The 15276-nt window shown below is 31.5% G+C and overlaps 1 protein-coding gene across 1 annotated transcript in view; it reads right to left on the minus strand.

Moving 5' to 3' along the window:
- The window catches only part of LOC129947344 (homeobox protein unc-42), a 32643-nt gene extending 18375 nt beyond the window's left edge, over nt 1–14268 (minus strand). The window contains exons 1-2 of the mRNA XM_056057870.1: nt 13887–14268; nt 3554–3729 (exon numbers count right to left, since the gene is read on the minus strand). Coding sequence (XP_055913845.1) covers nt 3554–3729; nt 13887–14268 — 558 coding nt within the window. The remainder of the gene's footprint in view (nt 1–3553; nt 3730–13886) is intronic.
- Nucleotides 14269–15276: the final 1008 nt, after the last annotated feature.

The following is a 15276-nucleotide window of genomic DNA, read 5'->3' on the forward strand; positions in this document are numbered from 1 at the left end:
TCAAGTTGCTAGCATGCACAGCATCACACTTACAATCTTTTATTTATACTCTACGGACCTTGAAACGTCGAGAAATCTCAAAATTTAAAGAGACTTGTTTGGTTACAGATATGGTAAGTATTGCTACTGTAAGTGAAAGTGTTGCCGAAGACCCGAATGTGTCGATTCCTCGTCGTTTTCAGAAATTAGGACTGTCTTACCCGCATATTATGGCGTATTTTGCATTAAGATCTACATTTCGACGATTTTTCGAAACATTTCTCAATAGGCGTCGGTCGGTGGTCATTTAATAAACAAAATTTTCGTATTTGGGCTTCTGAGAATCCCCTAGTAATTGAAGAGATGACATTACATCCACAAAACAGTAATTGTTTGGTGCAATCTTTGGTCTGGAGGTATGATTTGACCTTACTTCTTAGAAAACGACGATGGAACGACTGTCATCGTCAATTCGGAGCGTTATGGTCATATGATAACAGACATTTTTTGTCTGCTTTGAAGAATATGTCTAGGAGATAATGTGATTTCAACAAGACGGTGCGAATATGGCTCGAGCGAATATGGCTTTCTTGCCAGAAATATTTCCTGGAGGCGTAATTTCTCGTCGTGACGATATCAACTGGCCACCAAGATCATGTGATTTGACACCGCTGGACTTTTGTTTGTGAGGGTACACGAAAGACCGTGGTTTATGCTGATAAAGCTTTAATTTTAACTCTTGAGCACTTAAAACCCAACACTCGTCAAGTTATGGCTTCAATTATGGTTCAATATGTCTCAAAAAGTGGTCGAAAATTACCTCAAAAGAATCAATCCTTAGGTATGCAACAATTCGCGTGGTGGTCATTTTAATGATGTAGTGATTCACACATATTGTTAACGTTCAAACTTTAAAATAAAAAGAAATATCAAAAAAAAAATATTTTATATGTGTTTTTGAACTTCCCATAGGAAGTTTTTGTGATGGGTCTGATTTGTCAAATTGAACATTTCTAAACGTTGCAAGGCCCCTAGGGTCGAAATAAAAGATGTCTAGAAAGATGTCTGAGATTGCGTGTGTACGTACGTTCGTACCGCCGTACTTCCGTATTTTCGCGAGAGTAGAAATATCGACTTCAAATAAATTTTGATAATAATGCAGAAAGATGCAGAAAATGCTCTCAAAAATTTGCGTGGGTGGTTGTGTTTACCATATCAGTTTAAAAATAAAAGTGCCAACTTTGATTAACCCTAAATATCTCACGAACTAATATCGCTAGAGACTTAAATCAAATTTTATATTATATATTGTATCGTGATACCAAATAAATATATTTTTGAAAAAAAAAAAACAATTAATGATTTTTTATAAATCAGAAAAACTGAAAAAAAAAATATTTGTCAACTCGAAAATTTTACGAGTAAAATTATTATCTTTAAAACAATTTTGTGCAACTAAGAATAACGTTTTTAACATTTGGTAAAATTTTGAGAAAAAACGAATTGACAGTTTTTTTTATAAAAAATTAAAACATTACTCAAAGTTGGTAAAAATTGAATTTCGACTTAAATATCTTTTTAAAAATTTGAGATTATTGATTTCACCCTATTTTGTCTTATTAGAAATATTGTTTCCAACATTCGGTAAAATTTTGAGAAAAATCGAAATGACAGTTTTTATACAAAAAATAAAAACCTTAAACAAAGAATTAATAAGAGTAAGTAAAAATTGATATTCGACTTTGGCCTAATTTTATTTTTCAAAAAATATTGTTTGTAACATTTTGAGAAAAATCGAATTTACAAGTTTCTTACAAAAAATAAAAACGTACAAGAAATTAATAAAAGTTGGTACACATAGATTTTCAACTCAATTATCTTTTTTTTTTATTAAAAATATTAGCTTCAAACTAATTTTATCTTCTCAGAAATATTGTTTTGAATATTCAATAAAATTTTGACAAAAATCAAATTGAAAGTTTTTTAACAAAAAATAAATACTATAAAAAGGCATTACAAAAGGTTCGTAAAAAATGATTTTCAACTCAAATATCTTTTTCAAAATTAAAAATTTTGTCTTCTAATTTTGTTCACAGAAAATATAATTTTTGACATTCGGTAAAACTATTTCATTATATGCAAAATATTGTTGGTAATTTTAAAATTTTTAAGAACAATTCAACTGACAACTTTTTAACAAAACACGGAAACCTATAAACTTTTAAGCAAGACAAATTGACAGACGGGATGAGAAGTTATCAGTGTGGGACGCAGCCCAGCCTCTTTTTTACGTTTATTTTTGAAACCGCAATTAAATTACAAACAAATTAATACAACTTTTTTATATTATTAACAAAATTCTTGCTCCTGATAAAATCAAAGAGGTTTGAGTTCATATTTTTAAGATTAGACACGCGAAAAAATGGCTCATACATGTCAAAATTAGTGCGGTGTAGGAAAGCATGTATTAATAGTAAACTGCGGGTATAGTGGTTACTTCCATGGTACTTTAATCTTATACAATTTAGTAAATCATCAGGTGCAATAATTATAACCTTTAAGGGTTTATGAATAAAGACAGTATCATTTTTAACCCTCTTTGCTGCGTTTTAAGGTGTCTATGAGAATGAAGAATCAGACTAAGGTAGCCCTGTTAAGGCGAAACGTATGAAGTTGATTTGAACAGATTGAATCCTATTCTTGTATATCTCGAAAAAAGGTATTCAAACCTGGGATGCGTACTCAAAATGGGGGCGGCCCGAAGTGCGAGAGTAACACGAGGATCCTGGAATTCCTAACACAAACGTTTAGAGATTTGGTGTATAGTTGAGTTGGCTTTACTAGTGATAATATTATACCTAATACAAATCATATAACCATCTATACCATTGAAGAGAAAGCATTCCATTTTTTTTCCAGTACATTTCCCTAATAGAAAGACAATTTATGATTTATCAAACAACTTTCAATTAATATTCTATGCCAAGCATCGAAAGCACTCCGCAGATTAAAGATCCTTTGCATCACTTTTAAGAATTGCACAATTAAATTAAGATTAAATCTTGATTTGGTGGTCTATAAAAACGTAGAAAAAACGTCTCACAAAACTCAAATATAGGTAAATTCTACTCGCAGCTATACAGCCTAAGAGCTTGCCCAATTAATTATTTCAAACCTTCTAAGTCAAGTGTTTTTTGATAGCTCCCACGTGTTTTTTAAAATCGTGCTTAGAAACAGTGTGCATGAAATAAAATCATAACAGAACATATATAAGCACATTCTTCAGTGCTAAATTTTTCCTTTAAAAAAGTAAATTAATCATTCCGATAACCGACGTTTAATTTGAAATAAAATTTCACATAAAGTTAACCCACTTTCAATACTAATATACATATTGATAAAATTTAAAAAAAATGTTTGTAAAACTGATTCCTGAAAATTCCACTTGAACCCAAATCATTACGCAAACATACATATAATATGTACATATGAATGAGGACTTGTTTTAGCTTAAATAATTTCCTAATTAAATCTAAACTAATTGGATTAAAAATTGTGGCAAAAATTAATGGACCTGTGTAAATGTAGTCCTATGCCTTCGTCTCGCCGGTGTCGGACAGGATGCTGTGGTGGGGGTATGGCCTGCATGTTGACTTAATGACGAGACTCCACTTCCGGGTGATGTAACACCACCGGATACGGATGAAAGTCCACTATTTGGTTCGGGTTTGAGTTTCTTAAATGCTCCTTCTGCTGTAACGAAACAAAATAAAGTTATTTCACTATTTCAATAATTTGTAACCGGGAATAAATTATAAATATTAATATTGTAGCACATGGCCCGAGTGAAAAGGATAAGTATTTTAAATCAACAACAGTAGAAAAATAGAAGACTTTATCACAGTCAGCTTGCAGATCAAAAACTAATGGGTATTATAATTAATCTTTAACAAATGTATATACATATGTGTTTGTATTATGTTTTTGTTTACCTATGTAATAATTTTTGTTTTTTATAATAAATAAGCAGCAAATGTTCTTTTAAAGAAATCCCCTAACATACGGTTAAAGTATCGAATTTCCTTTTTATAAAATATTTCCATGACCACCAAATCGCTTATTTATGGATGTGTGTCCTATTCATAACAATACGAATTCCGTGGAGCTTTAACATAACCCTCATCTTTCCAAAGCTTGAAGGTTGTTAGTCAAAAGTTCTTGGTGGGCAATTATGATCAATTTTTCGAGAAATAACTCGGTCAGGAAACCGTTTTTGCAAAAATGCGATTTGTGACTGCAAAATTATTTTCATTTTCTTTTTGTGTAGTGAAAAATGGACAATTTTAAAGAATACGTATAGCGTACAACGTTCCATTGTTAGTAGTACTGTTGTTTTACTTTTCAAATTTGAAAATAAAACCAAACTCTTTGAGTGCCGTCCGATTAAAAGAAATCAAAAATAGAACCTATGACCTTTTTAACACGAGACCGTTTCGTCCGTACGGTTAAAATCCGAACGATTTTTTTCTACGGACTTTGTTTTCACACATAACGTTTTTTTTCCGTGAATCGTCTTCGTTTGGTTATATAATATTAAAATGCTTTAGTACAGGTGACCACAAAAAGGACAGCAGAGGAATAAAAATCGTCTTTTGTGAATGCGTTCGCGTAGTCACGTACGCCACTGATAAGACGGCGACGGCACGGTCGCCGTATATTTCAGTCTTTGAGACGGCTGTTTTAAATCGTCCCTACGGAAAAAAACTGTCTCCGTCCAGTCCAATGTGAAAGCTTTAGTTAATTTTATTTGTTTACTATTATTGGCTCACGGATAAAACCGTACGGACGAAACCGTCTCGTGTGAAAGAGGCCTAAGAGTTAAACACATAAATAAATTAACTGTAATTCAGTGTTCGCTTGAAAACCTCAGTGTGCCTTGGCAACTTGGTGCATTATTTACAAATTTTAAAAAGCTTTAATTGTTAACTTTATGCTTCAAGTTCATAAGAAATCAAAATAGTTTATTATTTTTGCAAATAATTATTAATATAGCTTTTTGTTTTAACTTGAAATTGGAAAATTGTCCTTATAACTTTATACTTATTAACACTTCGCGAAGTCAAATGCAATTTTGTTTTGAACCGCCAAAGTTTTTTAAATTTCATTAATTACAATTATCAAACGATTTCATAATCGTTTTAAAGCTCAATAGAAATTAAAACTCATAACCAATCAAAACTCAATTATATTCCTTTTTTTAGCGAACAAATAACCTAAGGTTCTTTCAGACAAACAAATTTTACATTTAATCTCAAAAGGTTATTTGATTGACTCACGACCAATTTCTTGACAAAGTCCTCAATTCTTATTCTCAAGCGATATGGAACTCTGATTTAGATCTCAATTAAATATAAAGATATAACTTCGATTTATTAGCCGAAAATTTGAAAACTCTGTTAAGCAATGTTTTTTTTTCTACCAAAGACCCAATTTTTAGATTCATTCATTGAGTTAAATATCAGACCACAAGGATATTTTATGTGCAGTAATGAAATATTAAAAAAAAAAATACAAACAGGAGATGCATAATGTAAAATGTTGTAGACGCTGCCGCTTTGACAAAAGTAAAATTTATATAAGCATATCAACCCATTTAACTTCTTACTTTTCGTGCGCTTTATTTAAGTTTTACATATTTATTACATCAAAGGTTTGGATGTTTAATTCAAGATTAGTTAAACAAATAGACATTTAAATATGTTGGCTGAATCTACTGAACACACGATTTCTAGAAACTTTCAATATAATACTTTATATCATTTAAATCGCAACTATCATATTTTAGATATTGCAGAACTCGAAACCAATTTCTTTTGCAACACGAATATAGATATGTACGTATGGATGTATGTATGTATGTGTTCATTTATCAAAAAAGAATAATGTTAAACAACATAAATCTTGAACGAAATTCACTAAAACAACATTTTTATTTCGAGAAAAGTTAGAATCGCATAACCTAATCCTAAATCTATCAAAATCTGAAACATGTAAATGTAAAATGTCAGAATTTTGAGTCAGGAACAAGTTAGAACTCAGTTCCATTGAACAGAGTTCTAAAAATACTAGAACTCAAAAATGATTTTAAACTAAGTTCTTCACTTCTACAGACATTATTAGATTTGAAGAAGTGCTTCAGTTCTTAATATTTTTAAAATGGCGTTCCAAAGATAAACCTAGCAAACTTCGTCAAAAAATTGTCCTTTAATGTTTAAAAAGCTAGTCTTTTGTTCAAAATAACTCTTATATCTTTCTTACATACAACTCAACAGCTAAACAATAATAATGACGTTCTATGCATTAATAAATTCTTTATGTACTAAAATGGATGATATTTAAAATTTTAAAACAATTGATTTTTTTCTATGTAGATCTTATGAAAAAGGACTAAAACCTTTTAATGATCTGAATTTCTATTTTCGAGTCATAGAATATCACAATATCGATACCCTCTATATAGGCATAGGCATTTTTCGAACTGAATTCTTGACACTTTTTTTGTTTCGGGGTTGAAAGATGATTGTGTGCGTTCGAAAGTTCGTTTGTACAACTTGTTTTTTTCTTTACAAATTAAATAAAAATTAATATATCTATTGTACAATTTAAATATTTTATTATTTATTTTTTTAAATACCCGAAGTTAAGTTTTTCTTGATTGATTTAATTTTGTTCTGATTGCTTTTTAAGATTTTAATTTAGGAGTTGGAATTAAAAAAAATGACAACTTTTAATTTAGAAAATTTCCCTCACGTATGTCCAATGACAAACAATGCATGACTTATTTCATTTTTAACTTCTGATTTGCAGTTTTGTGAACTTAACTATTTTTTCTGTTTGATGTTGATTCTCGTTTTTTTCCTAGGCTAAAGGTTCAGTCGTAAACAAAACAGCGAAGCTTCTATTTTGAGATCGTAAATATATCTAATGTTTGCCGCAAATGGTCAAATGAGAGACAATCGAATTTAAAGTCCAATTTGTATATTCAAAAACCGAGATATTTTGTAAGAAGATTTGTTTTACTTAGCGTGAAGTCGCGTACTGGGTTATTGCCACTTTTTTCAGAAACTGTGAATGTATGGTGTTTCCCACTAAGCAGGCAGTGATTTAAATGAAAGTAAGTAAAGTACAGTAGTACGGTACAAGAAATTTGTCATCCCTTCTGAACTGGCTGTAATTTACAAAGCCTTCATTCGTCCAAAACTTAAATATCACTCGCATATTTGGGGGCAGGTGCCCCTAAAACAAGTTTAAGTAATTATGACAGGATTCATAAAACTGTTTAAAAATGATAGGCGATAGATCTATAATCGAAACAATAACGTCACTGGAACACCGTCGAAATATTTCACGCTTTTCTTTTTTCTACCGATATTTTTACAAACAGTGTTCTGTCGAGTTAGCCAGTTGCATTAACCCCCTCAAACAATTCAGCCGTAATACTCGTACTTCTAATAATGCACATCATCGGAATCCCCAGACCAACCCCAAGAAATGATCGTCAAACTTGGAAAATACTGCGATATATGGAAATTTATCAGTAAACTTTAGCAAATCTAACATAATGACCTTCAGTTACGAAAAATGGAAGTACCAGGATCAGGAAGTTCAAGTTGTTAAGGAAGTTAAATATAAAATATAACAAGTTACCTTCTTATAAAGAAACATATCAAGTTAAAACTTCAGGAGGCGAAGGGTGCCCTCTGCGTTTCCTGGAAAAATTGCATTTCAAATAAATCCATCCACCACTCAGCAAAATATAAACTGTTTCAAGCTGTGGCAAAATCTATTATGCTTTAACCCTCGCAAGTGTGGAGCTACAAAGAATATGAGGATGTGGAAAAATTATTACGTTTCTTTTTGAAGCGAGTCTTTGCTCTCCCATCAAAAACGCCTAATTATTTGCTTCATATCGAAACAGGTTTACCACCGTTGTTCATCGACACGCTCAAGATTCATTTTAATTACGTTATCAAAATACTCCGATTGGATTCATCAAGGCTGGTCAATAGAGCATTAACATTTATCACCATAAATCGACTTAATTGTGTAAAAACTTGGATCGATTTTGCTAATTTGACGGGTGGATCGATCGATTTTGATTTGGAGAATCTAACAGCAACTCCCTTGTTGCGAAATTGTATAAAAAATATTGGCAACATTTCATCAACCAGGCCAAAGCATCGTAGTAGAGAGACTTCTATAGTAAGTTGAAGTTTAATCTTGGAGAATCAAACTACTTTGACGACAAGAACTCAACGGATATGATTTCTTCAATTCTACGAGCTAGAGGTGAGATACTATCTCTGAACTACATACCTCACAGACCAGACCTGCCTATTGAGTGCCAACTCTGCAACAACCATGAGAGAGAGAATTTTGGACACTTTTTAGGATTACGTCCAATTATCCAAGAAATTCGTCGATAAATATTTGGGAAGAACAGAAGAATATGTAATCCAAACTCTTAATGGAGCAAAAGGCTGGGATAAACTTTAAAAACTCCTCCAATGCGCAATGGCTTACAGACAAAAATTCTTACAGTGAGTTTTTAATTTTTCCAGTTTTTTTTTCATTGAAATTTATTTTTTTTTCTTATATAAACTTTAAAATTAATGTCCAGTAATTGAATTTTATTAATCCATTTAATCTCACTTTTTATATTTATTCTTTTGTTTGTTCTCGCTATTAGAACCCATATTCTGTCAATCTGACCAACGGTTTTAAAGCTAGGTCTTAAAAGACTTGTAATCATTAATTGTATAACTGAATTTTATGTATAAAATATCTATTCTGTATTCTATATTCTAATGCACATCAGTTTAACCTTGAGCTCAATTTCGGACGTATTGTCGAAAATGTTTTGCCCAATCATTTTTATAATCAAAACTTTAAGACCGATATGCATTACCTTAAATGAGTTCCCTTAAAATTTGTGTAGCTTAGTTTGTGTATCCTTTGCAAAAAAAATTAAACATTTATAATAAAAAATGTATTGTTTTGTTTTGTTTAAAAGTGTTTTTTTTATATTTGTATCTATTTTTGAAATTATACACTTTTGGCTACCTACAATGCTGTGATAGAATAATGTATTGTAAACTTTTCATATTTATATAAGATATTTGCAATATTAATAACTGGAGAGAGATTCGAACTCTTCAAAAAGGGTAACATGCACTCCACGGGCTCAATGAGACAAGCGTTTATAAGATTTTTCCGAGCCATTTTTTTCTTATTTCGAAGGTTATTTTATTTGGATATATTATATTATATTTTTATGAGGAAGTCCTTACTACATATTTTCAATACATTGTAAAAGTATGAAACTACAACCTTAACGTTATTAAATGTTTATATTCTCAATACCACAAGCAGATAGATGTGGAGTAAGGTACTGAAAATTAGTAGTTCGAAAATCAAAAGAATGTCAACAGTCATGGGAGTAACAAAGAGAAAAATTAGTGTTTTTTTAGAAACAAAATAAAACTGCATTTATTACCTACAACGCTTTTTAGATACACATTACCATTTAAACAGAATGTGCGAATAATCTATATACGAAGTTTTGAAACCGAATTATGAGATGAATTCAAATGTGTGAGAAACGAATCAAAGTTTTTAGCCTCAATTAAACGTTGCTTTATTACTTTTGATAATTCTGCAATAGTATGTATTCTTTATCCATGATTAATACTTAATATTGATTTTTAATTTTTAATTATTGTGTTATTCCCCACGAATATATTGTTATAACTTATCTTCTTTCTAATGTTTCTTCGTCACTTATTCTTTTGAATAATATAAGTTATATAAAGTAATACTAACTTAATTTATTTAGAAGCCATATGAAACATTTTTTAAATTATAAACGCTTGCTCGTAGAAAAAAAAGTATTAAAAGTTACAGAAAACTATAAGTTTCGACAAAAAATTTTAAAGGTACATTGGGGATTAACGATTAAAAAACAAGTTTCCCTGAATAGACTAAAATACCCCAAAAGTTTTTAAGTTTCAAGAATATAACTAATACTTCTCAAATAAATAAATAGTTTTGTTTGCTTAGTTGGGGTTTTGGTGACTTTGTGTCACTTGTTTATAACGATGACTTCATTGCCTCTACGAATTAACATCGATATGCGAATTATTCCAAAGTTAAATGTCTGTTTTGACTAAAGTACAAAGTATAAAGTAGAAAACTATGTTTTCTTAGAGTATTCAGAATGGTATTTTCTACGGAATTAGTTTCTGTGTTACTTTCCTTTGAAATTCACATTATTATAATCCCATTACATTAAAAAGGAGATTCTTTGGATTTAAAGAACTATAGACCTATTTCTCTTCTTTCCGTGTTTTAAAAGGTTTTTCAAAAGGGAATGAAGAACAGAATTATGTTATTTCTTTCTAGAACTGAGTTTTTCAATGATAGTCAGTTTGGTTTTCTTAAAGGTAAGTCAACAGAAGAAGCCCTGTTAAAATTTCTGTGGTGAAATTTATAACTCAATTAATGATACCAAGAACGGCGGCTTTATTCATTGACATAACAAAAGCCTTTGATACGGTTGACCATGACTTATTACTTAAAAAACTTTATTATGATTGTTTCAGGGGTTTTGTTTATTATTGGTTTTGTTCGTACCTAACAAATCGTAACCAAATGACCAAGGTAAAAGATACTCCAAGTTCAGTATCTTATCTCAGAATGGGTATTCCCCAAGGTTCTGTTTTAGGTTCTATCCTGTTTCAAATATTTGTTAACTCCTTTTTCTTACAGCCTTTTAAGGAAAAATTATCTGTTTTTGCGGATGATACTGGTCTCTCGTACTATAATAATAATTACTTTGAAACTTTTGCTATAGTATGAACCATGACTTAGATATTCTTCGACACTGGTTTGGGTCACATAAATTAGTTATAAGTAGCAAGACTAAATTCATGCTCTTTAATTTAAAGGGAATTTTTCCCGAAAGTTTCTCCCTGACTTATCATGCACCTATAACTGTGCTGGTTTTCAAGTCTGTTCACCTATGAATTGTCTAGGTTTTCGCCGTTGTGATGGTTGCTTCGATATTGAAGGTGTTGATCACTTTTTTTTTTAATCGATAAGAAGGTTAGTTGAACAATTTAAAAATGTATCTTAATAAAGTTGTATGACAGATCTACCACCTAAGTCTTTATTGCCCTAAAAAAATCTTAAAACTTGCGTTGTATAACCTAGTACAATCGAAAATTCAATTTGGTATTTCTTGTTGAAGTGGAACTCATTCCTGTAAAATTTAGCCGTTGATCATTAGTCAAAAACACTCGATTCGTATTATATCTAATTTACCTCGTATGACATTTAGTTTCAAACATTTGTACTTATATAATATTTTAAAATCTTTCTTTAAAATTAAATGTTATAATAATATGACAGCTCTAGAGATAGCTAGTTTGAGCTCTAATTTACGTCGCCTGGTGAATGTCCCTAGAATTTTTAAATCCCACTTTAGCTATTTTAATGCAGTTACTGCACCCCGCTTATTTAATGAATTGCCTGATGAATTCAGATTTGTGAGAAACGAATCAAAGTTTTTAGCCTCAATTAAACGTTGCCTTTTCACTTTTGATAATTCTGAAATAGAATTTATTCTTAATCCATGATTAATACTTAATATTGATTTTTAATTTAAAATTATCGTGTTAATCAACACAAATATATTATAACTTTTTTCTATCTAATGTTTCTTCTTCACTTATTCTTTTGAATAATAGAAGAAACCTAACTATTTCACTTAAATCTTGCTATAAGTTATATAAAGAAATACTAACTTAATTTATCTAGAAGCCATATGAAATATTTTTTAAAATTTTCTTTTATTTTTGATAAATTTTTTTAACTTAGCCTTAAAATTTTGAAATGAAAGAAAGTTGATATAAAACAAAAAAAAATAGCCACTATTAACTATTTTTGAGAATTACTAACCTCATATTGTTTTGGTATGTGATTGCGATTACTTGTACAAAAATAGATTTAAGATTGTCAAGACAACAATATTTTGATAAGCTTAAATCCACGTTTGGTGTTCAGGCTTCATTATATGGTACTCTAAAGTTCTAGTATAACAAATTGAAGTGTGTATCTTGAAGCATTTGCATAGACCATTTCATTCAAAAGATCTGTGTTAAATCAGAAGAGCTTGGTAGCCAATTGTGTAATAACACGTGTAGAAATCTTTTTTGAAACTGCGAAATGTACTGCAAATGTTTTACCATTTTTGAAAGTGAATTTTTATGAATTTCAATACATTGTACATTGCAGTTCAAGCACCAAAATTTTTGTTGATATCTTTTGTGTTTCAAATCACTTTAAAATTGAAAACGTATACAAATATATTTGTGTTTCAAATCATTTCAAAATTGGATCTTTTTGTGTTTCAAATCATATTAAAATTGTTAAATTTCTCAATTAAATTGTGTAAATCTAATTTTAGTTACTTTATGCTTTTTTGAATTTGTATACTATAAAAAAAACTTGTTACTTTTATTTATTTAATTTCATTTTTATTCTTTATAACACTAAATGAAATGTTATAACAGGCAGACGGCAGAATAAGCCATGTCATTATTCTTAAGAAAAGAAATATTGTTAATCAAAAATTTTTGTTAATAAAGAAGTTATCTATCTATCTATCTATCTACATTGTTTAAGTGTGTGTTTTTCTATTTTTAGTAATTATGTAGCTTTTACTTGTCAAATGCTAAAATATGACAGCTGCCCAAATAGCGGGCTATTTAAAAAATAATCTCTTATTAGAAGGCCCGCTTTTCCGCTTATTTTAGTTGAATTTGGATTTGTTTAGCAATTGTTACTGGGGGCTCTAATTAAATAAAGCTCAAATTGTAACCTTTCAAAATCGCTAATCAAAAAAAAAAGTGAACACATTTGAAGAGAAAAATCAGCAAATCAGTATTTATAAAATAAAACACATAAATATACATTGTTTTCATTTTCGTTAGTTAAACTTTAACCAACTTTAACATTCTGAACAACCTCACAATTAATGGGCAGAGCCCCCACAATTAAGTAAAATAAATTTATCATTCACATCAGGTTTAATGCTGCTGACCCCAAAGATACCAAATTATTTACTTCCACCTAAATAAAAGAAAAAATACCAATTTATTCGCCCAAGACACTTAAGCTCTACCATGTTTACCTTAGCAGGTAGGTAAAACTCATTCTGCTTAATCCACAAGATATTCAGCGACCACGATGATGACAACGATACGACCGACGACGGCGACTTTTGCCATCATTCAAAAATATGAATATGCAATGCTGGGATAATTTATGCAAATTTCACACTAATTTCAAGGGCGACGGCTATGACTATGTAATTACACATAGAAAGTCCTAGCATCAATTCATACGTCAAAAATTCGTCTTTATTTGGCACCTTTATATAGGAAACACGATTAAGTTCCGTCCCGAAAATATGGTGTTTATATTTGAATTTCGGATGCAAATATGACATAAACTGAATTTTGTGCTCCTCAGTCCCAAATTGACTATATGAGCCCGACGGGAATATGAGGCGGATGAATTTCAAGGATCATGCTTATTCTTTATTAACATCAATATTAATGAGTGGTAAATTTAATGTAAGGACTTAAGAGGTTAAGCTATGGCGCGTGCGAGTTTTTCAAAATAGTTTTAGGTACACAGATTTCTCCGCTCAGCTCATGAATAGAATATTCGACCACAATTGGTCTTTAGTCATGAGCTGACAAATAACGCACTAAACCTAATAGTAAATCATAGAGAAAAGTCTTCTGAAAAAGGATTATGTTGACCTTTTTTTTGGCACTTACCAGACAATGAGTGGTCAGACAATCGTGTAGGGGGTGTGTGTGCCGGCGTGTGATGATGGGATGATTCCATGCCAGGTGTTGGCAGACCAGTGTATAAAGAGCTGAAATCTTCCGGTGTGCTACTGCATTTCCTTTGATTGACAGATGATGATTTATCCAGTGACGATATGGAAGAACGGGTGTCTTGTACAGATGAAGCTAGTCCAAGCAATCGATTTTCATGTGAGGATGCAATGCCCATTAGTCGATTGTCTTGAAATGACATAAATTTTGAATCCTGTCCACCATGTTGCAAATTACCATGTGATATTCCATGATCTTCCAAGAGACCCTGCTGCAGGCCTAGTAATCCGCCCACCAAGTTTGGTCTCAGTTCGTCCATAAGTTTTCCCTGACCACAAGTACCAGCGGAAAAATTAAGCTGTCGGCTGAAAATCGCTGGAAAAATATTGAACTGCTGCGAATCGGCGCTTGATTGAGGACTTAATCCGAGATTGGTCGCTCCCACACCCAACGGAGTATTTGACGGATGATGAGTTGTGGTATTTGCTGTATTACCCGATGTTGGACCGTTGCCGACGACAAGCGATGAGCCGCCACCAGCGGTATTACCGTTGGGAGTACTTCCGTTGCCAGGAGTTCCACTTCCGGCGGAACTCGTGCTGTTATTGTGAAGAGATGTGGCTGATGAGTGCTGCTGCTGTTGTTGTTGCTGTTGTTGTTGTTGCTGCTGTTGTTGAATTGCAGCAGCAGCAGCGGCAGTTGCAGCGGTGTGATGATGCTGGTGTTGTTGTTGTTGCTGCTGGAGATGGTGATGGCTGGATGCACTGCCGACGACGCCACCACCGTTTCCAGGGCCGCCGGCACAACTATGTTGTTTAAAATCCAATTTGTGGCCGTAAAATCTTGAATCGATGTACGTTTTGAAAATTTCAATTGTAATGCCGTACGAAAAACTCCTTTTTGGGTTTGAAAACGCTTTAATTTGTTTTCTTTTAGTCAATTATATTTTTCATGCAACAACAGTATTTAAAATACAAATTCTAAACCTTTTACGATATCACACAAAATCCAGTAAATATTTGGGTAGCAAAGATAACCCAAAGAACCTTATCACAACAGAAAATTGAACTCTTGTCTAATTCATTTAAAAAGAGGGAAGTGCAATAAAAAAAAATGGGCCAACACATCAACACAAATGCAAACAAGGTCACACTTTCAGAAGTGGGATCAATGTCGACACTGAAATAATTTAATTAATTATATAATTTCAATAAATTAAAAACGAGACACTGCTTCATCAGCATCAGAAGAAGTATACCCTTTGTATCTATAGGTCGGGCTCACTACCAATTCACAAGGGGTAAACACGGCACAACTTGAAAACTAA

Source organism: Eupeodes corollae, chromosome 2 (genome assembly GCF_945859685.1).
Source record: "Eupeodes corollae chromosome 2, idEupCoro1.1, whole genome shotgun sequence".
NCBI classification, from domain to species: Eukaryota; Metazoa; Arthropoda; class Insecta; order Diptera; family Syrphidae; genus Eupeodes; species Eupeodes corollae.